At 43.9% G+C, this 26147-nt stretch overlaps 1 protein-coding gene across 4 annotated transcripts in view; it reads right to left on the bottom strand.

The window, feature by feature from the left end:
• Window positions 1-26147, bottom strand: part of plekhm3 (pleckstrin homology domain containing, family M, member 3) — a 110054-nt gene that overhangs the window by 44720 nt on the left and 39187 nt on the right. For all 4 annotated transcript variants that reach the window (XM_068036077.1, XM_068036080.1, XM_068036079.1 and 1 more), the window contains exons 3-4: window positions 22925-23830; window positions 2197-2342 (exon numbers count right to left, since the gene is read on the bottom strand). In XM_068036077.1, the coding sequence (XP_067892178.1) occupies window positions 2197-2342; window positions 22925-23830 (1052 nt within the window). The remainder of the gene's footprint in view (window positions 1-2196; window positions 2343-22924; window positions 23831-26147) is intronic.

The raw sequence follows: 26147 nt of genomic DNA, 5'->3' as shown, positions 1-26147 counted from the left end.
CAGCAACGTTCCACACAATTACAAGGACTGATGGGTAACTCTGATCAATGCACAGACTTCCTTTATCATCGCATCTCATTTTCTTCTGACATGTTTGCTAATCCTGCCCTGCTAAAAAATTACTGTAACCAGTCACTCCATTCAAGCACTTTTTATTTCTATTTGGACTGCTGGTCAAGCAAGGCCGCAAGGGTGTGTTGATCTCAGTCTTGAACATACTCAACGGCTGAACATCCACAGCTCTCTGCGGTACCGAATTCCAAAGAGTCACAACTCTAAGTGAAGAAATTTCTCCTCATTTTAGTCTTAAATGGCCGGCCCTTATTCTGAGATTGTAACCCCTAGTTCTAGATTACCCAGCCAGTGGAAACAATCTCTCAGCATCTATCCTATCAAGCCCCTTAAGAATTTATATGTTTCAATGAGACCATCTCTCATTCTTCTGAACTCCAGGGTATATAGGCCTAGTCTACTCAATCTCTCTGCATAGGATAGTCCTCTCATCCCAGGAACCAATCCAGTGAACCTTCGTTGCACTCCCTCGAAGGAAAGTATATCTTTTCTTAGGTAAGACGACCAAAATTGTACACAGTGCTCCAGGTGTGGTCTCACCAAGGCAATATATAATTGTGGTAAGACATCTTTACTCTTATACTCCAATCCCTTTGTAATAAAGGCCAACACAGCATTTCCTTTCCTAACTACTCCCTGTACCTGCACGTTAACATTCTGTGATTTGTGTACAAGGACACTCAAGTCCTTCTGAATACCAACATTTTCCAGTCGCTCACTATTAGAAAAATATTCTGCTTTTCTATTTTTCCTTCCAAAGTGGATAACTTCACACTTTCCCCATTAAATTCCATCTGCCACATTCTTGCCCACTCACTTAACCTGTCTAGCTCCTTATGCAACCTCTTTGCATCCGTCTCACAGCTTATTTCTCACCTAATTGTGTATCATCAGGAAACCTGGATACATTACACTTGGTCTCGCCATCTAAGTCACTGATATAGATTGTAGGAAGCTGACACCCAAGCAATGATTTTTGCGGTACCCCACTAGTTACAGCCTGCCAAACCGAAAATGTCCCATTTATTCCTGTTCTCTGTTTTGTCCAAAACTCAGACCATGCTAATATATTACCCCCAATCCCATGAGCCCTAATTTTGTGTAATAACCTCCTGTGTGGCACCTCATCAAATGCTTTCTGAAAATCCAAATACACTACATTCATTGATTCCCCCTTATCCACCCTGCTAGTTACAACCTCAAAAAAACTAACAGATTTGTCAAACAAAATTTGCCTATCATAAATATATGCTGACTCTGCCCAATCATATTATGATTTTCTAAGTGCCTTGTTATCACATCCCAAATAGATTCGATCCTATAGTTGCCCATGTTCTCTCTCCCTTATTTCTTCAATAGCATAGATATGTTTGCTACCTTCCAATCCACAGTGAGCATTCTAGTATCTAGGGAATTTTGGAATATCAAAACCAATGTATCCACCATCTCTCTAGCCATCTCTTACGACCATTGGAAGTAGGCCATTGGGTCCAGGGGATTTATTGGCACACCCATGAAAAGCAGGACAGGCACTGGGAAACTGACAGTAAAGTAAGACTGGCTACAGAAATAGCAGTATATTTTCCTCATGAATTGACAGAACTGCCAGCTTTATTGCAGTAGTGTGTCCTATTCCCATTCACCCATCACCACTGTGCTCGCTGATCTACGTTGGTTCCTGGTCCAGCAACATTTTGATTTTAAAATTCTTATCCTGGTTTTCAAATCCCTCCATGGTCTCGTGCCTCCTTAACTCTGTAGCCTCCCCCAGCCCTACAACTCACCAAGATTTCTGTGCTCCTCCAAGTCTGGCCTCTTGCGCATCCCATGATTTCCATCACTTCACCAGTGGCGGCCGTGCCTTCAGTTGCCTTGGTGCCAAGCTCCGGAACTCCCTCCTTAAACCTCTCTACTTCTCTCTCCACCTTTAAGCTGCTCTACCAAATCTACCACTTTGACCAAGCTTTTGTTCACTTGCCATAATATCTGCTTATGTGGCTCAGTGTCAATTTTTGTCTGATAATGCTTCCATGAAGTGCCTTGGCACATTTTAGTACATTAAAGGCACTATATAAATGCAAATTGTTGTTGCTGTTCGTGAGAGATTGTGAAGGAGTAACACACCTTGTGTTTTGCGGTGTCCCAGTTGTGAACCAGTCGAGCAGGGATCAGAAACACATCGTCCACATGACATGCTTGGCAATAGTACCAACCACTGTAGGCGCACACCTTTGCATTCCCATAGGACAGTCCCACTGGTCTCTGACATCCTATTAAAAATAAAATTAGAATTCTTGGAATTGTAAATGAAAAAAATGAAAGGAAAGAAATGCAGCACACAATTTGAGCACTGCCAAGTCCCACAAACAGCAATGGAGATAATAACCAGATAATCTCTTTCAGTGAGTTTGGTTGTTGGCTAAATATCAGCCAGGGCACCATGGAGACCTCCCCTGCTCTTCTTCATGATTTTTAAGTTCACCTGAAGGGGCAGACAGGGCCTAGGTTTAACGTCTCATCCAAAGCATGGCATGCTCGACAGAGCAGCACTCCCTCGGTACTACAATGGAATGTCAGCTAATATTTTGTGCTCAAGTCTCTGGAGTGGAACCTGAACCCACAACCTTCTGATTCAGTGGCAAGCGTGTTACCCACTTAGCCACGGCTGACAACTAGTTAAATAACAAATACCGAGGTTACTAACTGTTCAGAGAAATAACAAATGGGAGCACAGATTTTAAATATCGGGGAGTAAGTTAGAGAACACGATAATTATGGAGGAATTTAACCTACATATAGACTGAAAAAAATCAGATGGGCAGAGGCAACCTAGATGAGGAATACATAGAATGTTTTTGGGATAATTTCTTGTAACAGTACGTTCTGCAGCCAACCAGAGAGCAGGCTATACTGGACCTGGTATTGTGCAACGAGATAGGATTAATTAATGACCTCATAGTTAAGGCGCCTCTAGGTAGCAGCGATCATATTATGATTGAATTTTATATTCAGTTTGGGGGAGAGAAGAGTGGGTCCAAGACTAGAGGGCAATTATGAGGGCATGAAAGCAGAGCCAGCTTAAGGGAAATGTTAGAAATTATTAAACACGTTATAGCAGGGCACTTAGAAAAATTCAAGGTAATCAGGCAGAGTCAACGTGGTTTTGTGAACGGGAAATCATGTTTAACCAATTTATTTGACTTCTTTGAGGGAGTTACATGTGCTGTGGATGGTGAACCGATGGATGTATTGTACTTAGATTTCCAGAAGGCATTTGATAAGTGCCACATCAAAGGTTATTGCAAAACATAAAAGCTCATGGTGTAGGGGGTAACATATTGACATGGATGAAGATTGGCTAGCTAACAGGAAACAGAGCAGGCATAAATGGGTCATTTTCTGGTTGGCAAGATGTAATGAGTGGTGTGCCACAGGGATCTGTGCTGGGACTTCAACTTTTTACAATTTATATAAATGACTTAGATGAAGGGACCGAAGGTATGGTTGCTAAATTTACTGATGACACAAAAATAGGTAGGAAAGTAAGTTGTGAAGAGGACATAAGGAGGCTACAAAGGGATATAGATAGGTTAAGTGAGTGGACAAAAATCCGGCAAATGAAGTATAATGTGGAAAAATGTGAAATTATCCATTTTGGCAGGAAGAATATAAAGAATATATTATGTAAATGGTGAGAGATTGCAGAGCTCAGAGATGCAGAGGGATCTGGGTATCCTTTTGCATGAATCACCAAAGGTTAGCACGCAGGTACAGCACGTAACTAGGAAAGCTAATAGAATGTTATCGTTTATCATGAGGGGAATCGAATACAAAAGTAGGGAAGTTATGCTTCAGCTATACAGGGCATTAGTGAGACCACATCTGGAGTACTGTGTACAGTATTGATCTCCTTATTTAATGAAGGATGGAAATGCGTTGGAGGCAGTTCAGAGAAGATTTACTAGACTAATACCTGGAATGGGCGGGCTGTTTTATGAGGAAAGATTGGACAGGCTAGGCTTGTATCCACTGGAATTCAGAAGAGTAAGAGGCGACTAGATTGAAACATATAAGATCCTGAAGAGTCTTGACAGGGTGGATATGGAAAGGGTGTTTCCCCTTGTGAGGGAATCTAGAACTAGGGGTTACTGTTTAAAAATAAGGGGTCGGCCATTTAAGACAGAGATAAAGAGACATTTTTTTCTCTCAGAGGGTCTTGCGTCTTTGGAACTCTCGTCCTCAAAAGGTGGTGGAAGCAGAGTCTTTGAATATTTTTAAGGCAGAGGTAGATAGATTCTTGGGAAGCAAGGGGGTGGAAGGTTATCAGGGGTAGGTAAGAATGTGAAGTAATCAGTTCAGCCATGAACTTACTGAATGGCGGAGCAGGCTTGAGGTGCCGAGTGACCTAATCCTGCTCCTAATTTGTATGTTCGTATGATTTTTTTTTTTACAAAAAGAAAAGCAGTTACTATGCAACGGTAAGGAAATTACTTCGGTCCAGTTTCATCCACAGTCTTCTGTGAATGGATTGTACGCAAGGAAATTTGCGTCTTAGTACCCCAAAAAGCCTTTGACACTTGCAGCTGTAGTATATCATGGTGTTTTCACCTATTTTACCCGTTTTGTAAAGGGAGGGATGTTGCTACTGGGTGGGTGGGAGATAGGAATGGAACAGTTCCTATTTCAGGCACCCAGTGTCAACAGCAAGCAGTGAGTGTAGAGGTCACTCTACTGTGCCCCAGTAATGTGCTTCAATCCCTCAAAAATCAGAAGAGCACATTTGCTAATTCCTGCATCAGTGGTCTCTTAAAATGCCATTGTCAACTAGTAACAAATTGGGGACGGTTTTGTGCTGTAGGCAAACACCCATTTGGAACCGGACTTGCGCTGCCCATATTCAAGTAATAAACAAGTCATTATCATTCCAATTTCAGTAATAATGCTGCCAAAAGCCAGCGCGAGCAGTTTTTTTTAAATGGAGTGGAAGTGCATATAATGGAGCACGTGCAGCGGAGCCCCACAAAGTCACTGTGAAGACAGCCTTGTGAAAGGCTGCATTTGCAAAAAGGGTTTCCAAGAAACAGCTGATTTCATGCACCACTGGAAAGCTGCCCTGTTCCCAAAACATAAAGTTCAGTGAGACCCTCAATGTAAAAAGCAGCCACAGGCCCTGACTCTTTTTTTTTTAAAAACAGTACAGTGATGACATGGACTAATATTGGGATCCGGTATCTCAAACTCTGCCCACCTTGGCCACAAGTGAACATTTGTCTTATAACAGTTTGGACAGTGAGGGTCAGGAGAGGACATGGTCCTGGGCTGCGTCAGGGATTAGCCCAATTCTGTTCTCCTGTGCCACCTACATGTTTGTACTTTCCAATGTTCAGGAGCTGGGAGCTGGAATCTGGGTTGATTTTTCTCCTTGGCCTCTTCAGCCCAAAGACAAAGATGTCAAGAGCAATCACCTGAGATCCTGTGATTAGTTTCCTGCTTGAAGTAGCATAAAGTTAAAAACGTAGGACCATCTCACACATCCAGGGGTAGAAATGAATGATTGTGACAATGCCCTCATTAAAGACTGCCTTGCAAATTACTGTTTTCACTTGTCATTTATTGATGGTAATGAAAGTGTTTCAGCCTGCATCAGGGCACAGGTAAAGGAGCAACAATTGACCACAATACTGCATCATTCTGAAATGTTAACTCTGTTTCACGCTCCACAGATACTGCCTGACCTGCTGAGTGTCTTCCACCACTTCATTTGTTTTTACCTCAGCACAGCTGAGCTTGCGAAGGAAGGGAAAGACACATCAAGCAAAGGGTTCCTGTGCTCCCCCCCACAATTCATCACCAGTGCCTCCTACTGGAAATAGTGGGTGAGGGCAAGGTGGAGCTCAGCTGCAATGCCTCCTGTGGCAAATAGCATGGTAACATTTTGCCATTAAGGATCAGACATGAAGAGTGGCCCCTTGGGTGAGGCACCAGAAGTCACTGGAGGTGCATGTGCAGTCATACCCCAAATACGAGATTACCCACTTCAAGAGGGGAGGGGAGAAAAATTGATGGAAGTAAGCAGAGCAGAACGAGTATTTATCCACCACATTCTTATTTTAGACGGACATAAGACCCTAAAGCCATTCCCTTTTTATCACAGTGTCTATCCTTCACTTCCTTGGCTCCTTAGTGCTTTGTGCGTTAGGCTGGTAAAACACACCTGGGCGGCATGCCTGTACGATGTGTGCACAGCATCACCAGCCAGTGTCATAAGGGATGACTGCACGTCTAAAGAACAAACCACTCCATTTCTTCAGCTGATTCAGCCTTGCCAGTGCAAAGAAAATAAGCAAGGCAAAATCACATGGCTGTCTGTTGTCACAGCAACTACGCAATACGAGAGATAAATCTAGGCTCCAATAAAGAAAGTGACAAAAACACTACTGAAAGTAGATGCTAGAGATAGCGTTTAACTGTTTAACTAACAGACGGAGATTCTGTGCCTTTGTCTCAGTACCAATCCAGAAGATGTCGGCTTCAAGTCAGTGCTGAGTTAGCTGATCGCATCTGTGAAAGCAATTGGTTTGTTGCTACAGACTGGCCTCAACTCCCTGCCCAATTGCTAACCCTGGGCTAGGAAGGGGAAAAAACAAACCACACAGCCACACCTCCTGTTTTTGGCCACTATCCAGGGCCCTCTTGCTGGCAAGTGGACGAGGCCAGGGCTGTGCAGACCTTCATGGGAGAAGGGCCGACTATGTCAAGAATGGCTGCTTGGGTTGAGAGGGCACTTGAAGTCTGCTGGAGAGCAGAGGTGCAAAATTGGCACATTATGGGAGTGCTAGGACATAAATCTGTACTTGCAGTTTCCCACATGGCGATTTCCTCTGCTCAGAAAGCCCACCAATTAGCAAGATGCTTCCCTCCTTGTGCTGGGTTTGGAGCCGACAGATTTCATAGACGCATACGGCACAGAAGGGGGGCATTCGGCTCATTGTGCCTGTGCCAGCTCTTTGAAAGAGCTATCCAATTGTCCCATTCTCCTGCTTGTATCCTATAGCACTGTAATTTTTCTTCCTTTTCAAGTATATATCTAATTCCCTTTTGAAGGTTACTGCCGAATTTACTTCCACCAGCCTTTCGGGCAGTGCATTCCAGATCCATAACAACTCGCTGTGTAAAACAATTTCCCTTCATCTCTCCTCTGGTTCTTTTGCTAGTTATCTTAAATCTGTGTCCTCTGGTCTTTGCTGAAGCACAAAATCTAGGCTGACACTCCCAATATAATACTAGAGGAGTGCTGCACTGTTGCAGGTATTGTCATTTGGAAGAGGCGTTAAACTGAGGCCCCGTCTGCCCTTTCAAGTGGGCATAAACGATACTTCAAAAAAGTGCAGGGGTGTTCTTCCCCGGTGTCCTGGCCAATATCTGTCCCTCAACCAAAAAAAAAAATCAATGGAACAGATTATCTGATCATTGCCATAATGCTGTTTGTGGGATCTTACTGTGCACAAATTGGATGCCAGATTTGCTACATTACAACAGTGACTACAGTTCAAAAGTGCTGTATTAACTGTAAAGTGCTTTGGAACATCCTGAGGTCGTGAAAAGTGCTATATAAATTCAAGTCTTCTTTTCACTTGTGAAAATCCATTTTCATGGAAGTTGCTAATTAAAAACCATGTTGATATTGATAGCTCTCCCTGGGTATTCTCTGCAAGAACAGCAAGCAGTGGGATACCCACATCTGGAGACAAAGAGCTGACAGGCAGGCTTGCTTCACTTGACTTTAATCCCTTGAGCGAGAAGGGCATCTTCTAGGCTCCACAGAGAAGGCTCTTAAAACACAAAAAAGTTGAAAGAGCCTGCGTCATACCAATCAAAGAAATGAACCTCACAGAGTACATCAAAGAGCAAATGCATTCAACGCACTCGCTCCGGGAGTCAGCTTCCCCCTTTTAACAGTTTCTACCAGGTATTGTGCGGTTGAAGGGGGGTGGGGGAAAACGAAACATTCACTTTGAAAGTAGTCTATGGAGGAAAAACAAATACTAAAAAAAAAAATTACATTGCGCCTACAGCATAGAAAGAGTCCATTTGGCCCAACTGGTCCATGCTGCCCTTTATGCGCCACACATGCCTCCTCCCAACCCTCTTCATCTAATATAAAAGCAAAATACTGCGGATGCTGGAAATCTGAAACAAAAACAAGAAATGCTGGATTCACTCAGCAGGTCTGGCAGCATCTGTGGAAAGAGAAGCAGAGTTAACGTTTCGGGTCAGTGACCCTTCTTCCTCTTCATCTAATCCTATACGTAGTAGAATTTTGATCCTGGGAGGACTATCCATCTACGACATGCGAGTGTAAGACATGCTAGTGAAGTGTTTACTTTAATGCGACCAAGGAGATCACACATCTGCCTATGGTCATTTTGTTCCAATTGGCCACAATATTATGGAAGTTTGATTTGCAGCTTCTTGTAAGTTACATGTACTGTGAATGGGACATCGAGCTTGGAAAGAATCCTTCTTTTGGGGGGGAAATAACATTGGTGATTATATACGCTATATTTACAATAGGGAAGTGCAACTGACAGATTCAGTCCTCCTGATCAGACAAAGTAAACACTTGATGTTAATGGGTATAATACTCCTATCTATAAAAGCCATAAAGACAGGGCTAAATTGTGGCGAGTCGAAGAGACTTAGTAGTTGGCAGGAAAAAAGACAGAGGCGCAAGGGGAGAGCCAACTGTGCAACAGCCCCAACAAACAAATTTCTCTGCAGCACCTGTGGAAGAGCCTGTCACTCCAGAATTGGCCTTTATAGCCACTCCAGGCGCTGCTTCACAAACCACTGACCACCTCCAGGCGCGTATCCATTGTCTCTCGAGATAAGGAGGCCCAAAAGAACTCCTATCTATATTACAGAATGATGCATGCGGTGTTATTGGGTATAACACCCCTATAGATATATTTTACCCAGTGTTACTGAGATACAACCCTCGTGCATGTGTCTAATAGTTCAAATTATTACTAAAAGTACATATAATTTTCCATGGATAAATGTATAGTTGCGACTGGAATTCGATCTGACACATGGATTGTACACGATCGAAGCTAACCTTGGAATTCGTCAGCTGGAATATATTTATGACTATTATGGTCCTTATTCAATACAGACCACACTATAGCGTGGAACAGCCAGCAGCCAATTCCAGACGCTTGCTCATCAGCTATTCTAAAGTGACATTGTTCTTTGAGTGGGTAGGAAAGGGCCGCCCCCTGATGCCTCAGGAATCCCCCGGTCACCACTTCACCTTTCGGGAGTTTTGGGATTGTTCTGCTTCGACTAACACAGATGTTGCAGGGTTCCTTTAGATAAACGTGGAGCTCTACTTATTTCATCTAAAGCGATCAAGGAGGCACATGTACGGGTCTCAGTAGTGCCTGCTCTATTCAGCATTCTACCCCATGCATCACAGTACTTGAATAGTGTGGCTAAGTTTTTTTTGGGTACCACCATGTCTGAATTGCATTATACAACTACTTATTTACATAGATCTTGAAAAAGAGAGAGAAAAAAAACCACAAAAGGAAGTTGTTCCTTTGATGTCACATTCAAAAGCAAAGCAAGATGAGAAATGTATTCACTCTCAGGCACTAATTAGCCCTGTTTGTTACATGAATGGGAAGTCTCAGTACCTCACCAACAGGAAGACAGTCTACCTACAGTGAAGAGGCTGGAGAGTGTGCACTCCCTGCCCAGACCATACAGCCCTTTGTTATACTTCCCAGGGTCAGGGTTCGATTAGAATTAAATAGAACATTCAATTGGACTAAAAAACAAGGGAATGGGGGTGGGGGGGGAATGCAAAGAGAAGAAATTGGGACAAAGCTTTATTCGTTTAAACCTTCATTTAGCAACACTGGCTTCAAAAGGAAAAAAAAATTAACCTTGTATCCTTCACAGTGACATCATTGGAGGGAGAGTTGGCTTTCTCCCATCCCTATCTCTTTATAGTATTTCTCCATGGCTGTCTCAAAACACTGGTAAGCATCAATGGGAGTTCACAGGACCTACAAACTAATTTTTTTTTTTGGAGGGGGTCTAGGGGTATTAAACAAAGGGGTAACAAAAAGAAATACTGCAAATATTAAGGTCTCTTTACTTTATTGCCACTATAGAAAATTCCGAAGTATTGAATTACTGCAAGTACAGTAGAATTTCCCCATACACACCATGCATATGTACTATGGAGTCCCAAAGGACCATGACAATTTGCATTCCATTCAGCTACATTCTACTGAATTCCACTGATTACGAATCACTTTAGCAAGTATTTTAGAATTCCAATATATTAAAGGTATGCCACTCCAACACTATACATTTCCATTGGACTTTAGCACTTTCCAATCACAGCAATTACATATCATAGAATTCCAAACACTGATACATGTAGACGCACCTCCAGGTTGGTATCCTCATTCAATATCATGTTGCCTGTAATTCCTGTGCCATGTGGGAACTCCAGAATGCTTCATGTGTCCTGAATAGTCACATGTGAAGGAAGTGCCTCCAGTGGCATGAACTCGGGGCTCAGGGTTTCTGAGCTTGAGGAGTGGCTGGAGTCACCGCAGGGCAGACAGGTGCCTGAGAATTTCTTGGAGCACATGTTGCAGGAGATAGTCATCCCACAGCTACAGAGAGTTCAGAAGAATGGTAAGTGGGTGACCATCTAGGAGGGTAGAAAGAAGCAGGAAGTGCAGGAATCCTCCGGGAGCGTAGCACTCTCAAACCGGCTCCAGCACTGTATACCAGTGACACCTTGAGGGGTGCAGTCGAAAGCACATTCACTGCACCATGGGGAAAATGATTGCAAAGTGTAGAAATGCCATAATCATCGGGAATTCGATAGACAGGCAATTCTGCAACCACTGACTTGAGTCCCACATGGTGTGTTGCCTCCCTGGGGCCAGGATAAAGAGCATCACTGAAAGGATGTAGAACATTTTGATGGTTGGGGGGGGGAAAGAGGAACAGCCAGAGGTCATGGTTCATGCAGGACCTAATGATATAGGAAGGAAAAGGGTTAATGTCCTGCAGCTAGAGTTTCAACAGCCAGGAAGGAAGTTAAAAAGCAGGTCCACAAAGGTAGTAATCTCTGGATTAATCCCAATGTCACGCGCTAGTGAGTATAGAAATAGTAGGAAAAGACAGATTAACACATGGCTGGAGAAATGGGGCAGGAGTCTGAAGCCCTTGGGACCAGTTCTGGGGCATGCGGGACCTGTTCAAGGTGGACGGGTTGCACCACAACAAAGTTGGGATCAACGTTCACACATGAAGGTTAAATTAGTGCTGTGGGGGAGGGTTTAAATGAATTTGGCAAGGGGATGGGCACCAGAATGAAACATTAGAGAGGAGAAACAAGATGCGCAGAGATTTGGGTGGCTAGCTTTTTTTTAAGCTGGTGCAGACACAATGGGCCAAATGGCCTCTTCCTGTTCTGTAACTTTTCTATGGTTCTAACTGGGAAAGGCAAATGGCATTACTGTAATGAATAGTTCAGAAATAAGTGAGATCAGACAGGAGGAAAATGTGCGCCAGTCTAACATGGGTTGGAGTCCACGGCATTAATGTACACAGCAAAGTCGGTAAGCTGCAGGCACAAGTTGCCATATGAAAATATGACAGTGATAATAACAGAGACTTGGCTCAAGGACAGGAGGCTTGGGAACTTAATATTCCTGGTTACAGGTAATCAGGAAAGATGGGGGGGGGGGGAAAGGAAGGAAGTGTAAGTGGAAGTAATAATCAACGAAACTATTCTAGCATTGGAGAGGGATGTAGTTGAGTGGTCAAAGAATGACTCCATTTGGTTACAATTAAAGGGATAATAGAGGAGCTATTATGCAACTGGGAGTGTATTATAGGCCACCAAATAGTGAGAGGAGATAGAGGAGCAAATTTGCAGGCAAATTATAGAAGAATGCAAGAATGACAGAGTAGTCATAAAGGAGGAGATTTCTTGGAATAGTACCAGAGATTAGGGACTTGCAGTTACGTGGGGAGATTGGAGAAGCTGGAGTTGTGCTCCTTAGAGCAGAGAAGATTAAGAGGAAACTTGGTTGAGGTGTTCAAAACCTTGAATGGTTTTGATAGAGTAAATAAGGAGAAACAGCTTCCAGTAGCATGAGGAAACCTTTTTTTCTAAACACAGCGAGTTGTTGCAATCTGGAATATACTGCCTGAAAGTATGGTGAAAGCAGGTTCAATAGTAACTTTCAAAAGGGAATAAAATAAGGGAAAGATTTAGAGGGCGATGAGGAAAGAGGGAGTGTAATTAATTGGATAGCTCTTCCAAAAAGTCAGCAAACATGATGGGATGAGCAGCCTCCGTCTGTGCTGTATCATTCCACAATTCTAAAAGATGGTTCAAGTCAGTTAGAAGGGTTGTGGTTCAAGCCCCAATCTAGAACTTAAGCACATAAACTGACACTCAACTGCAGTGCTGAGGGAGTGCTATACTATTAGAGGCGCTATGCTACAATGAGATGTCACACCAAACCTCCAACCTACCCACTCTAGTGGATATTAAAGATTCCACTACATTATCTGATGAAGAGCAGAGAACTCTCATGGTGTCCTGGCCAACACTCCTCTCTCAAACAACATCAACATTCAAAAACTTTAATTCGTCTCATTGCTATTAGACTTGCAAACATAGTATTTACAGCACAGAAACAGGTCATTCAGCCCAGTAGATCCATGCTCCACATGAGCCTCCTCCCGCACTACTTCATCTAACCCGATTAACATATCCTTCCATTTCTTTCTTCCTTGTATTTATCTAGCTTCCCCTTAACTGCATATGTGCTAGCCGTCTCAACTATTCCTTGTGGTAGCAAGTTCCATATTCTAACCATTCTCTGGGTAAAGAAGCTTTCCTGAATTCCCTATTGGATTTATTGATGACTCTCTTATAATTATGACCCCTAGTTCTGGGCTCCCCACCCCCCAACTCCCCACCAAGCAGAAACAGCTTCTCTACTTCTACCCTATCAAACCCTTTCATAATCTTAAAGACCTCCAGCAGATCACCGGCTAATAAATCACTGATACAGGTTAATTAGCACAGGAGTGTGCTTGGTGACTTTATCCAGATGCATATAAAGACAGAGTTGTATTTATATAGCTCCTTTACAATTTTCAGGACATCCCAAAGCATTTTACAGCCAATTAAATACTTTTGGAGTGTAGTCAGTTATAATGTAGGAAACGTTACAGCCAATATGTCTGTTAGTAATCAACTGACTTAATGTGACTCGCTCTTTTTGCCTATATTTAATTCATAGAGAGTCAGTCCCTCAGCATGCATGTGCAGTTATTTTGAAGGTTGTTTTAAAAAAAAAAGCTGCTTACGAGCTAAGAAATGCAATATTGAGAGAGCTTCTAATAAAATGTGAACAAAAATACTTCATTTTTGCCACAATAATTGAACAAGGGACTCAGATTTGACTGCTAATTTCACAGTCACACTTCAATGTTTCTCAAAAGGAACCAAAGACATTTGAATTGTAGCAATATAGAATGACATTAGGAACATAGATTGTTCCATTCACTCCCCCAATATAGAATTATTAAACCAGAACCAACAGCTAAGTATGTCAACTTGTCAAGGCAGAAAAGGCCCCAATTACTGCTGTTTTAAAGGCAATAACAGCCTCTTACAAATTACATTCTGGGACCTGAACAGCAATATAATTTAGAGCACTGTTATTTAAGCTCAAGACCCCAGATGCAATGAAAGACTCTCCTCACTGCTGACAGTAATTATCTTCTGTAATGTCCACCATTTTATGTTGGGAAGACACCACTTTTAAAAATATTTTGCCAATATTCTCTTCTCTGTTGAAGGGACCAAATCTACCTGGAGTACAGTTCTCCGAAGCCCTCTAGTATTTTGCCCCATCTAGCCAATTTCCATGTATGAGAATAAACTTTGTCAATCTGTTCAACTGTGGGGTGGGGGGGGGGGGAGGGGGGGGGGGAGGGCTGTGCGTCACATGAGTCAACTCTGTCCTCATGTACCAGGAGTCATTGGTTCAGTGATGAGATGCAGGAATCCTTTTCCCAATCCCCTACACAGGGACGGTGAGGCTGGCCAAGTTCACCAGTACTGATGCAGTTAAGATCAGCTACTTCAGTACAGACAGGAAAAAGATATTTATGATTCAACATTTATTGGCAATCTCACTGAGAGGCTGCAAATTGGTAAGAGTGTCAAATGTCTGCTCAGCAGACTAGGTGTTGTTCTTCAGAGCTTGAAGTTACCTCCAAGTAGTCGAGGGTTTATCGCTGATCTACAGCCTGGCGGAGGTCGGAATATCTGGAGATCACTGAACACATACAGAAGCCGTCACAAAACTCATCATAGAATCATACAGCACAGAAGGAGGTGGCCATTCAGCCCATCGTAACTGTGAAGGCTCTCTGGAAGAGCTTTCCAACAAGTCCCACTTCTCACTCTTTCCCCATTAGGACTGGTTGCTTCTGATGAGGATCGAGCTTGCAACCTCAGCATTTCCAGAGTCAGTATCATCCTCCAAGTACCATGCTCTGACCTATTACACTAATAGAGCCACATACGTATGTTCAAGATCTCCATTCAAGCCATACTGGAAGGTCCCAGTTTCGATGATGAATTAACCGATCTCAGCCAGATGATAGAGGTCCTTCAACTGGAAAAAAAAATGACCAGATTTGCCAGCCCTGATTATAATCCAGTGGACCCAGCTAAAAAGTGAGTGGATATGAATATTGTGAGAGAGGACCAAATAGGACTTAGCTGCAATGCTCTCCAAAGTGGAATAGTTCACCATCACTCACGCTCTAGGCTGACGTGAAGAATAGGTGACACTATGAGAGTGGTTTTCTAGCTTCTTAGTTTAGTTTAGAGATACAGCACTGAAACAGACCCTTCGGCCCACCGAGGCTGTGTCGACCATCAACCACCCATTTATACTAATCCTACACTAATCCCATATTCCTACCACAGCCCCACCTGTCCCTATATTTCCCTACCACCTACCTATACTAGGGGCAATTTATAATGGCCAATTTACCTACCAACCTGCAAGTCTTTTGGCTTGTGGGAGGAAACCGGAGCACCCGGAGAAAACCCACGCAGACAAAGGGAGAACTTGCAAACTCCACACAGGCAGTACCCAGAATTGAACCTGGGTCTCTGGAGCTGTGAGGCTGCGGTGCTAACCACTGCGCCACTGTGCCGTCCTGTACCGTGTGGACCTGTACCAGAGCAAAAATCAATGACTTCAGGAGAAGAGAAAAAATTGCAGGGGCTTGATGTAGGAGGAGGAAATACATCACACCTGTAAAAGATAGCGACAACTCACCTTCAATTAAAGAGAGAGAAATTCTATAACTAGTATAATATAAATATGAGGGTGCAGGGCTGCAGAGCAAATGCAGCAAGATGACACCAGGGGTGAAAGGGTTAAATTATGAGAACAGGTTGCACAGACTAGCATAGATAAAAGCAAAATACTGCAGATGCTGGAAATCTGAAATCAAAACAAGAAATGCTGGAAATACTCAGCATCTGTACAGAGAGAAGCAGAGTTAACGTTTCAGGTCAGAGACCCTTCTTCAGACTAGCCATGTATTCCCTCGAGTATAGAAGATTTAGGAGTGATCTGAGCAAAGCGTTAAAGGTGATTAAAGGAATTGATAGGGTAGATAGAAAGGAATTATTTTCTCTGGTGGGGGAGAGCAGAACAAGGGGGCATAACCTTAAAATTATAGCTAGGCCATTCAGGGATGATGTCAGGAAGCACTTTTTCCACACAAAGCGTACTGGAAATCTGGAACTCTCTTCCTCAAAAAGCTGTTAAGGCTGAGGTTAATTGAAAATTTCAAAACTGAGCGATAGATTTTTCTTAGGCAAGGGCATTAAGGGCTACGAAATTAAGGTGGATAAATGGAGTTAAGATACAGATAAACCATGAGCTAACTGAATGGTGAACAGGCTCAAGGGGCTGAATGGCCTCCTATTCCTATTAGTCACCTGAAACACTGGAGCGTACGGTTAATAAATTAAAAGAAAAATAGCTCAGTGGCTTAATCAAACCAGCCTGAATAATTCAGCAAACACGTACACGTTAGCTTAATGTGTATGTTGCTTGTGAATGATGCCGCTATTGGTCCCTCACTTCTCCTGCCCAAATCCTGACAGGCCAATTCAACAGGGACACAAAAAAAAAGCAACAAAAACGCACCAGCCCACATCCTGCCACTCTACGCATTTAATAGCGTTTAAACGTCAATCAATTAGCTGCCAGGGTCAGGGCCCACACATCTTGTATTACAACTTAAATCGCTTTTACTAAATAAATAACACAGGCCCTGAGGTGCCGTTGCTGGGATTATATGTATTTAAAAAACAAAAGCTTTGCCATCCATTGGCCAGGCTGGACCTCGCAGAGTGAGACAGGGTTATTACTGTAGCTTTAATGGTCTTTCTGGCACTTTCTTTTAATTTCCGCACTGTCACTACCACTTTCTGGCCTCAATTTGTCAAGCTGAACAATGCAGGATTTGTTTGGCCAGTAAGGTCTCAATTAGACATGGCTTTTGGCGTATTATTCACCATTCAGGCAAGGTACAATGGGAGTAATTACGGGAATCTGTGCCGAGGGGCTGAGGAATTTGGAGTTTAAAAAAAAAACTTGTTTTTAAACTCCAAATTCCTTGTTTTTTTTCTCTTTTCCACCCCCCCACCCCCAAAAAAATCCCACACAACATAACTGGCTGCCTCCTCATTAATCCATGGACAAAAGAGACAGGGCTGCTCGTCAATTGCTGCGAGCTCGAGTGATAAATAGACATGGGGCGTGCTGGGTGAATTCAGGCAGCAACCTCAGGTCACCAGTGCTGCAATTACCTGCCCGAGCCCCGTCAGGTGTGTGAAAGTACGGAATGTGTGAATGCTGCAAAAGGAAAATCAAACAGAAGGAAGGATGACTCAACTGCCATGAGCTTAATATGCTTCCACCTTTGAGCGATCAACGGGTTAGCTGTGAAACATCAAGGGCTGAATTTTTAAAGCTCACTGCCGGGATCGGCGGTGAGCTTCAAAAGAGGCATGGCGCACAAGCGAGATGTGCGCAGCTGCTCATTTACATGGAGGCGGTGGAACGCCCGCCCCAGATGACATAGAGGAGGCGGCCGCTCCGGTCCCCGGCAACGGCCACCGGTGCCATTTTTTTTTTTTTAAGGGCTTCAAGCCCTTTATTGAGAATCACAATTTTAAAGGTACCGCTGTCAAAAGAAATAAACTTGCGATTGCACTTTGAATCCCCTCTCCCACCTCCCCCTCCATGAGGAATCAATATGCGAATTGCCCTCTCGCTCCAAAGAAAACATTTTCTCAGATATCGACCTTTCCCCCCCGAACTTCACTAACTTTGACCCTCAACCCCTTCTCACCATCCCTGCAACCAACAGGAACAGTTTTCCCTGCTCCCCAACCCCTCCCCCCCCACCCTGAGAACTTCACTCCTTCCCCCTCCCCACCAGTGTTACGCCTTGGATCTCCGAACGGACAGCCAAAGGCATGGGACGGCCATCGCTACAAGGTAAGTCATTAGTCATTCATTTAAATTTAATTAATATATTTAAATTAAGTCTCCGACCCCATGCAGTGGGGAGGCCTCCATGAGGCCTCGCTGCCGCCAGTAAAATGGGGTGGGCCTTCCCAGCGTCGAGGCCCATGGTAGGCCTCTCCCAGAGGTATTTTTCAGGCCCCTCTACCACGACTTCCAACATCAGGGGACTGGTAAAATTTAGCCCCAATTCTTCAGTATTAACTATAACTAGCTGCATCGAGTGATTGGTGCATCCAACAGGCCCTGCATCCGTAGAGAATTTGCAGCAGAGTTTATAAATAATACAATTTCATTTTTACCAGCAGTACGAGAAGATTTCTTTCCCTGGTCTACTATGCTGATAAAACAGACCACAAAAAAAATATTAATGACGTTCCACAAGATAATAGATGCTAATGCTGGGCAGGAAGGGGACTCTTTTCCCTTCTACTTTCATATTCCTTTCACTGAGAAACCAAGACTCATTGTGTTATACCAGGAAAGTATGTCAGCTGTGGCTCAGTGGTAGAGCTCTTGCCTCTGAGACAGAAAGCTGAGAGTTCAAGTCCCGCTCTACAGACTTGTCACAGGCTGACACTTCCTGCACAGTAGGGAGTGCTACAAGGTCCCTAGAACCGTCTCTCACGTGCAGTGAGAAACCTGCTCAGCTTGGACGTAGACATTCCCAAGGAAAAACTAGGGAGGGGGTTCCCTGATGTCCAGGTCAAAATTTATCAAGCAACAACTAAAAATGTATTATCGGGTTATCACATTGCTGTTTGCGGGAGCTTGCTACCACGTTTTCTACACTGCACACCGACTGCTTCAAAAGAACTTAATTTGCTGTAAGACACTTTGGTTCTAAGGTTGTGAACGATATGATAGAAATGCAACTGTTAGTCTTTAAAAAAATAACAGAGGCAAGGAAAAGAAGGAAGTGGAGAATAGGAATACTTTTTTGAAAAAATAGCTTTAAAAGGTCTGAAGATAGCCCAGTGTCCTGTTGACAAGAACTCTCAATTCAAGTGTAACAACATGTGTACAGTTCCCTCTGTTCTACCCCAACATGGAACATTAAACCCAGCCTCCCTAGAGCAGCCCCTGCTGCACCAGACTAGAATTGCTACAGTACATACCAGCCGTCCTCCAGTCTGGTATGAATGAGAATGACCAATTGGTGCTGAGCTGTGGCCAGTTTGAGGCAGTGACTCTATGATCAACAGGACCTTATAAAATGGCACAGAAGGCAGCCATTTGGCCCATCGAGTCCGTGCCGGCTCTCAGCAAGAAAACTCACCTAGTCCCACTCTTCTGTCTTTTCCCCGCAGCCCTGCAAATTTTGTTTTCTTCAGATAATTATCCACTTCTCTTTTGAAGGCCTTGATTGAACCTTTCTCCACCACACTCTCAGGCAGTTCAATTTAGATCCTAACTACTTGCTGCATAAGAAAGGTTTTTCCTCATGTTGCTGTTGCTCCTTTTGCTAATTACCTTAAAATTGGTAGACCTGGATTCAGACTGCCCAAACTTGGTTCACACAGGATCCTCACAAATCGACAGAGGAGACCTGCAGCCAGGACTGGTTTGAATCCTTGTCCCAAATGTGAAACATAAGCATTTAACTTATTTAGCACTAATTTCATCTCACTAATTAAACTGATTCTAAGAAATGATACACAGTGTAAAAAGAGAAAGCAAATGGAACCTTCTTCATTATTAGAATTTCACAATCTGTGGTGAAAAAGGTGGTTATCAATGCTAACCTGAATCACCAAACAATGCTTCTAAATTAACCAGACCAGTGTAAGATAAATGCTTGTAGCTCATAATTAGCACTAGTTGCAGGGAGCTCACAATGAGGCCAGCAGGCAGTGTGACCTTGCGGTTCCACAAGATCCCAGGGTGGGCTCAGAATCTGATTGGAACCCAGAGAGAGTTCATGATTTGAAATTCATGGTCATGACCTCACAATTCAATCAATCTGTAGGAAAAAAGATGGCTAAATCCTATAATTATGTTATAATTGAATTTAAGAATATTCAATTCAGGCTTCCCACAATAAATTTGGATATTTGAGATCACTCTGCTTCAAGTTCACTCATGTCTGGATAAGATCCTTGACTGAGGAGATAAAATGAACTCAATTTTTCCCTAGAACAAAGATATATCACAAGGTCACAATCTCAGGTGGCACGTGAAATATTTGGACATGATAATGTGCACAATTTTGAGAAACAGATTATCTGACATTAACTTAAAGCAGCTTCACTGGATTACAAATCTTAGATTTATTGCCACAGCTGATGAATGCGATGTTTGGAGATTGCTACAGCATTGGTTCAGTTCTCAGTTCCCTTCACCATGAAACATAGAAAGATTTACAGCACAGAAGGAGGCCTTTCAGCCCACTGTGTCTGACCTCATCCCTCTTTCTACCTATGCTGTTGGTACTGATATGGACCAAGACCACTCACTGTTCACCCTCCCCACTCAGAATGCTCTGTAGCCGCTTAGTGACATCCTTGATCCTGGAACCAGGGAGGCAACATACCATCCTGGATTCACGTTTGTGGCCACAGAAACAGCTGTCTGTTCCTGTAACTACAGAATCCCCTATCACTAGTGCATTCCCCATATTCCTACTGCCTCCCAGTACAGCTGTGCCACCCACAGTGCCCTAGACGCGGTTTTGGCTGCACTCCCCAGATGAACCATCACTCTCACCAGTATTCAGAACTGGTTAGGAAGGAAACTCCACAACTTAGGTAGCTGAAAGCACGGCCAACAATGATGGAATGATTTTAAAAAATGGAATGTGCAAGATGGCAGAATTGGAGGTTCACAGAGATCTCAAAGGTTTGAAGGGCCAGAGGAGGTTGAAGAGAGAGGGCGTGGCAAAGCCATGAAGGGGTTTAAAGACAAAGATGAGCATTTTAAAATTGCGGCATTGCCAAATCAGGAGCCAGTGTAGTTCAGTGAGCACAGGGGTGATAGGTGAACAGAATTTGGTGCAAGGTAAGATACAGCCAGCAGTGTTGGATGAGCACAAGTTTACAGCAGGTGGTAGACAGGCAGCTGACCAGGAGAGCACTGGAATAGTAAAAAGCAAAATCCAGTAAATGCTGGAAGTCTGAAATAAAAACAGAAAATGCTAGAAATACTCAGCAGATCAGGCAGCATCACTGGAGAGACAAAAAAGTTAACATTTCAAGTCAACGACCTATTGTCTGAGCTGGAAAAAGTTAGAGATGTAACAGGTTTTAAGCATGTGCAAAGCCAGGAAAGTTGGGGGGGCGGGGGGAGGTTGTGGTGGGGGAGGTGAAAGATGAAGTGGAAGGTTTGCGATAGGTGGAAGGCAGGAGTGATTAATTGACAATAGGGATGATGGTGCAAGGCAAAATGAGATGATAATGGGACAAATAAAGAAAGAAAAGATGTGTCTAAGGGAGGTGTAAATGGGAATAGGAGAATCATTACAAACAGCTGCTGTCTGAAAATTATGCTCTGAAATTGTTGAACTTAGCGTTGAGTCTGTAAGGCTGCAAAGTGCCTAATAGACAGATGATATGCTGTTCCTCGAGTTTACACTAAGATTCACAAACACTGTAAACAATATGGTCAAGTCGACAGGTAACAAAAGGTACAGATGAGGGTTTCAGCAGCAGATGAGCTGAGGCAGGGAGTTGGGCAATGTTATGAGATGAAAGTAGGCAGTCTGGGCGATGGAGCAGATTTGCAGTCGGGAGCTCAACTTGGGGTCCAGCACAACACCAAAGCTGCAGACTGTCTGGCAGAGCGTTCAGACAGTTCCCAGGGAGAATGATGAAAACAATGGCTGGGGAACAGAGTTTGTGGCAGGGACCAGACAATGGTTTTGGAAAAAAATTCTGCTCCTTCCAAAATTGGATGTCGGACAAGCAGTGAGATAAATCAGAGACAAAGCAGGGATCAAGAGAGGCGATGGTGAAGTAGAGCCGAATGTTGTCAGCACACATGTGGAACCTGGTGCTGTGTTTTCAGATGATGTCACCGAGGGGCAGCATGGAGATGAGAAATAGAAGAGGCCCAAGGAGAAATCTTTTCAGACTCCGGAGATAACAATGCAAATCTTTTGTCTCAAGAGGGCTGAACATAGAGTTCAGTTATGTTACTTATATAATCCTCTGGTTAGACCTAATTTAAAGTATTACATTCAGTTCTGGCACTGAACCTCAGGAAGGATATATTGAACTTGGATGGCGTGCAGTACTGAATCACCAGAGTGATACCGGGGCTAAAAGTATTATGAGAACAGGTTGCAGAGATTAGACTTGTATTCTCTTAGGTATAGATGATCAAAGGGTAATCTAATTGAGTGTTTAAGATTATTAAAGGATTTGATGAGGTAGATGGACAGAAACAATTTCCTGTGGTGAGGAAGTCCAGAACAAGGGGGCATAACCTCAAAATTAGAGCCAGGCCGTTCAGGGGTGATGTCAGCAAGACGTTTTCACACACGGGGGAGTGGAAATTTGGAACTCTTCCCCCCCCCCCCCCCCCACCCCGCCAAAGCGGCTGAGGCTGGGAGTTAATTGAAAATTGAAAAACTGATCTTGAAAGATTTTTGTTGGGTAAGGGTATTAAGGGATATGGAACCTGTTATATGATTGCCTTAAAGAGTGATATCCCTTTAAGATCTTAGTATGCTAATGAGCTAACTACCAGGACACAGTCATGTGACACAGAGCCAGAGTCACTCTGCAACTGTAACACCAATAAGCAAGTCCCTGTAAATATTTAGCTCTGTACTGTATATAACAGTTAGCTGTTAATAAACCTGTTTGAGATCTTCAACCAACTGGACTCCACGCATCTCATTTATGTCGCATCAGACAACATAAAAAGACCTCATTACAGAACCGAGGTGGGTAAATAGAGTTAAGATATAGATCAGCCACGATCTAATTGAATGGCAGAACAGGCTCAAGGGGCCTAAAAGCCAACTCCGGTTCCTATTTTCTGAATGTCTTGCTTCCTTTCTTAAGAGCTGTACTGGCAGAAGCCTGAACCAGATCACCTTCTTGCCTCCCTCTTTGGCTAGTTCCCCGAGAAAACAACCAGTAGAAATTCTAGAAATGATTGATTCCCAGTGTTAACAAGATTCAGCTCCTGAACACTTGTCTTATTTAGTAAAGGATGTAAACATTCACCTGCACACCTGAAGCTCTGAGCCGTGAGCCCCTTCTCCACCGCTATCACCGTCAGGAGGCTGAGAAAGCTGCTAGTCACCGAGTACCGTTTATTCCTCTGTGTGCTCACACCACTGGAGTCCATTCCCTTTGCCTGCAGTTCCCTCGACAAGGAATACTCAGAGCTATCGGATGTGGTGTTAATCACAGCCTTGAATGCCTCCATCCACTCTTGAGCCTCCTGTTGGGTGTCTGCCATGAGGACGAGAACCTCTTCCGGAAAAGTCACTTTAAGGCGGGGAGCAGACCCCACCATCACTTCTGACTGAACGTTGAGGCATCGACTAATTCTGTAAGACACCAAGGGCTCCTCTTCTAGGTCATTGGTTCGAAAGTATTTGAGCTGGCTTTGACTAAGTACAAAGGTGTAGGAATTCCAGTTGTTCTGAGGCATCAACTTGTGAAGTATCCCGATCCGTACTCTGCCTTCTGCACACAACTGGAGGGCCCAAGGCTGAACAGCCTTCACTTGGGAAGTCCCAAGATGCCAGTCAGGAGGTGGCACGCTGCAGGTCCTGTTTGGCAGGCCCAATGGCTGCGGAGGGCACAGGGCGAGCATTCGTGCCAAGAGGTCCTGCCTCCAGTCTTCAGCTTCCTGCTGGGAGCGTGCTTGCAGCTGCAGCCAAGCACCGTTGGAGAAGAGGACCTCCAGGACACGGTCACCGTGGCTGGCTGGCATGGTGATGCTTTGGCAGCGGCTCAGGTAGTACACATTGCATAGGTGGCAGTCGTCCCCGGTCCCTGCGCTGTAGAGACACAGCTCTCGGGGGCAAAGCTCGACGTAGCACTCCTTCCACGGGCTGGCATGATCCTGCCTTCTGGCCAGGCTTCCCTTCTTTACGACATCTCGACTGAGGGGCTGAGGATCTGCGGGATGGGACAAAGAAAGATTGGTGCCTTGCTCATCCATGCCTCCATCACCTCCAGAATCACCTATTCCAACATTCTCCTGATCAGCTTCCCATCTTCCACCCTCTGTAAGCTTGAGTTCATCCAAAACTCTGTTTGTTCACCAGTCACCCCTGTGTTCGCTGATTTATGTTGGCCCCTAGTCCAGCCTTGCCACAAATTTAAAATTCCCGACCTTGTTTACCCTTCCCGACCCTTCATGGCCTCGCCCATCCCTTTTTTTAAATAGTCTTACAACCTCTGCACTTCTCGAATTCTAGCCTCTTGTGCATCCCCATTTTTGTCACCAGACAACTGGCAGCCGTGCCTTTAGTTGCCTAAGCCCCACACTCTGGAAATCCCTTCCTAAACCTCTCCACACCTCTCCTTTTTTAAACTGTTCCTTAAAACCTACCTTTGACCAAGCTTTTGGTCACTTGACTTAATATCTTATGTGGCTCAGAGTCAAAATATGTCTGATTACGCTCCTGTGAAATGCCTGGGATGTTTTACTATGTTATGGGTGCGATATAAATGCAAGTTGTTTTTAAAAGGGCGGCACAGTGGTTAGCACCGCAGCCTCACAGCTCCAGCGACCCGGCTCAGTTCTGGGTACTGCCTGTGTGGAGTTTGCAAGTTCTCCCTGTGCCTGTGTGGGTTTTCTCCGGGTGCTCCGGTTTCCTCCCACAGCCAAAGACTTGCAGGTTGATAGGTAAATTGGCCGTTGTAAATTGCTCCTAGTGTAGGTAGAAGAATGGTGAGAATGTAGTAGAGAAAATGGGGTTAATGTAGGATTAGTATAAATGGGTAGTTGTTGGTCGGCACAGACTCGGTGGGCCGAAGGGCCTGTTTCAGTGCTGTATCTCTAAATAAAATAAATAAAACCCGGGGAAGTCTGAGCACTGCTTCATTTGATAGCAGTTTCTGAGCAATTCTTACATTCTTTTGTTTGGAAGCGAATCTTATGTTTACAGAGTTGAGGAAAATGCTCACACTGTTGACAAGAGCAGTTTTGTTTGCTACTGCACCCAGTGTCCAGCACTTCCAACCTCACAAAAGCATCTCCTGCTGCTTCATTGACATTTCCATTCCAGCTGTAAGTGTGACTCTTCCAAAGCTGTTCATTTACCACCAAATTAAGGGGTAATTTTGTGCAGCAAATTAACAACCCAAGGCAACTGGGTAAAAACGTTCTGAACTTGCTTACCTCGGGACAAAGATGGCATTTAGGAGAGAAAGGAGGCTTTCACCCAGAGCGAGCTGGATTCAAATTCATGTCTGACAGTCAATGATCAATATTCGCTGTTCTAACTTTTGCACTGCTTTCTCTCTCTTCCACCCCACCCCAACCCAACCCCAAAAGGTATACTGTTTTTCTTCCAATTTTATTTCCTTCTCTCCTGTGGCTCAGTTGGAAGCACCCTTGCCTCCAAGTCAGAAGCTTGTGGGTTCAATTGCTACTCCAGACACTCTAACACAAATACAAGCTGACACTTCAACACAGTCCTGCACTGTTGGAGGTGTCGTGTTTCGGATAAGACATTAAACCAAGGCCCTGTCTGCCATCTCAGGTGGACATAAAAGGTGCCAGGGCATTGTGAAGAAGAGCAAGGGAGCTCTCCCCATTGTCCTGGCCAATATTTATCCCTCAACCAACATCATTTAATATCAGATTATCTGGTCATTTATCTCACTGCTGTTCATGGGACCCTGGTGTGTGCAAATTGGATGCCATGTTTCCTACATTACAACAGTGACTACACTTCAAAAATACTTAATTGGCTATAAAGCGTGTTGGATTTTTTTAAATAATGAAGGGTTCGATAGGGTAGCCAGAGGAATGATGTTCCAAAACTAAGGGTCATAGGTAGGACTAATAAACTTCTTTACTCAGGGAGTGGTTAGAATGTAGAACTTGTTACCATATGAAGTAGTTGAGGTGAATAGCATATATGTATTTAAAGGGTAGCTAGATAAACACAAGAGGGACAAAGGAATAGAAGGATATCAGATAGGATGAAATGATGTAGAGTTGGAGGAGCCTCGTGTGGCGCATAAATACCAGCACAGACCAGTTGGGCCGAATGGCCCTTTTCTGTGCTGTTCATTCTATGCATGTGCAGAATTCTGATGTTGTGAAAAGCACTATATAAATGCAAGTTCTTTCTTTAATGCTGACTGGGCTATTATTGTATGAGGAACAGTCTCCTTTTGGTGCTTTGCCTAAGTAATTATTGTTCAAGTGTCAGCCGAGACAGTAGGGGTTAGATTTGTCATGGCTAGTGGACTGGGGTGC

Source organism: Heterodontus francisci, chromosome 7, assembly GCF_036365525.1.
Source record: "Heterodontus francisci isolate sHetFra1 chromosome 7, sHetFra1.hap1, whole genome shotgun sequence".
NCBI lineage: Eukaryota > Metazoa > Chordata > Chondrichthyes > Heterodontiformes > Heterodontidae > Heterodontus > Heterodontus francisci.
Note: the sequence above shows the minus strand (reverse complement) of the source record. Positions and strands in the feature narration are given on the sequence as shown.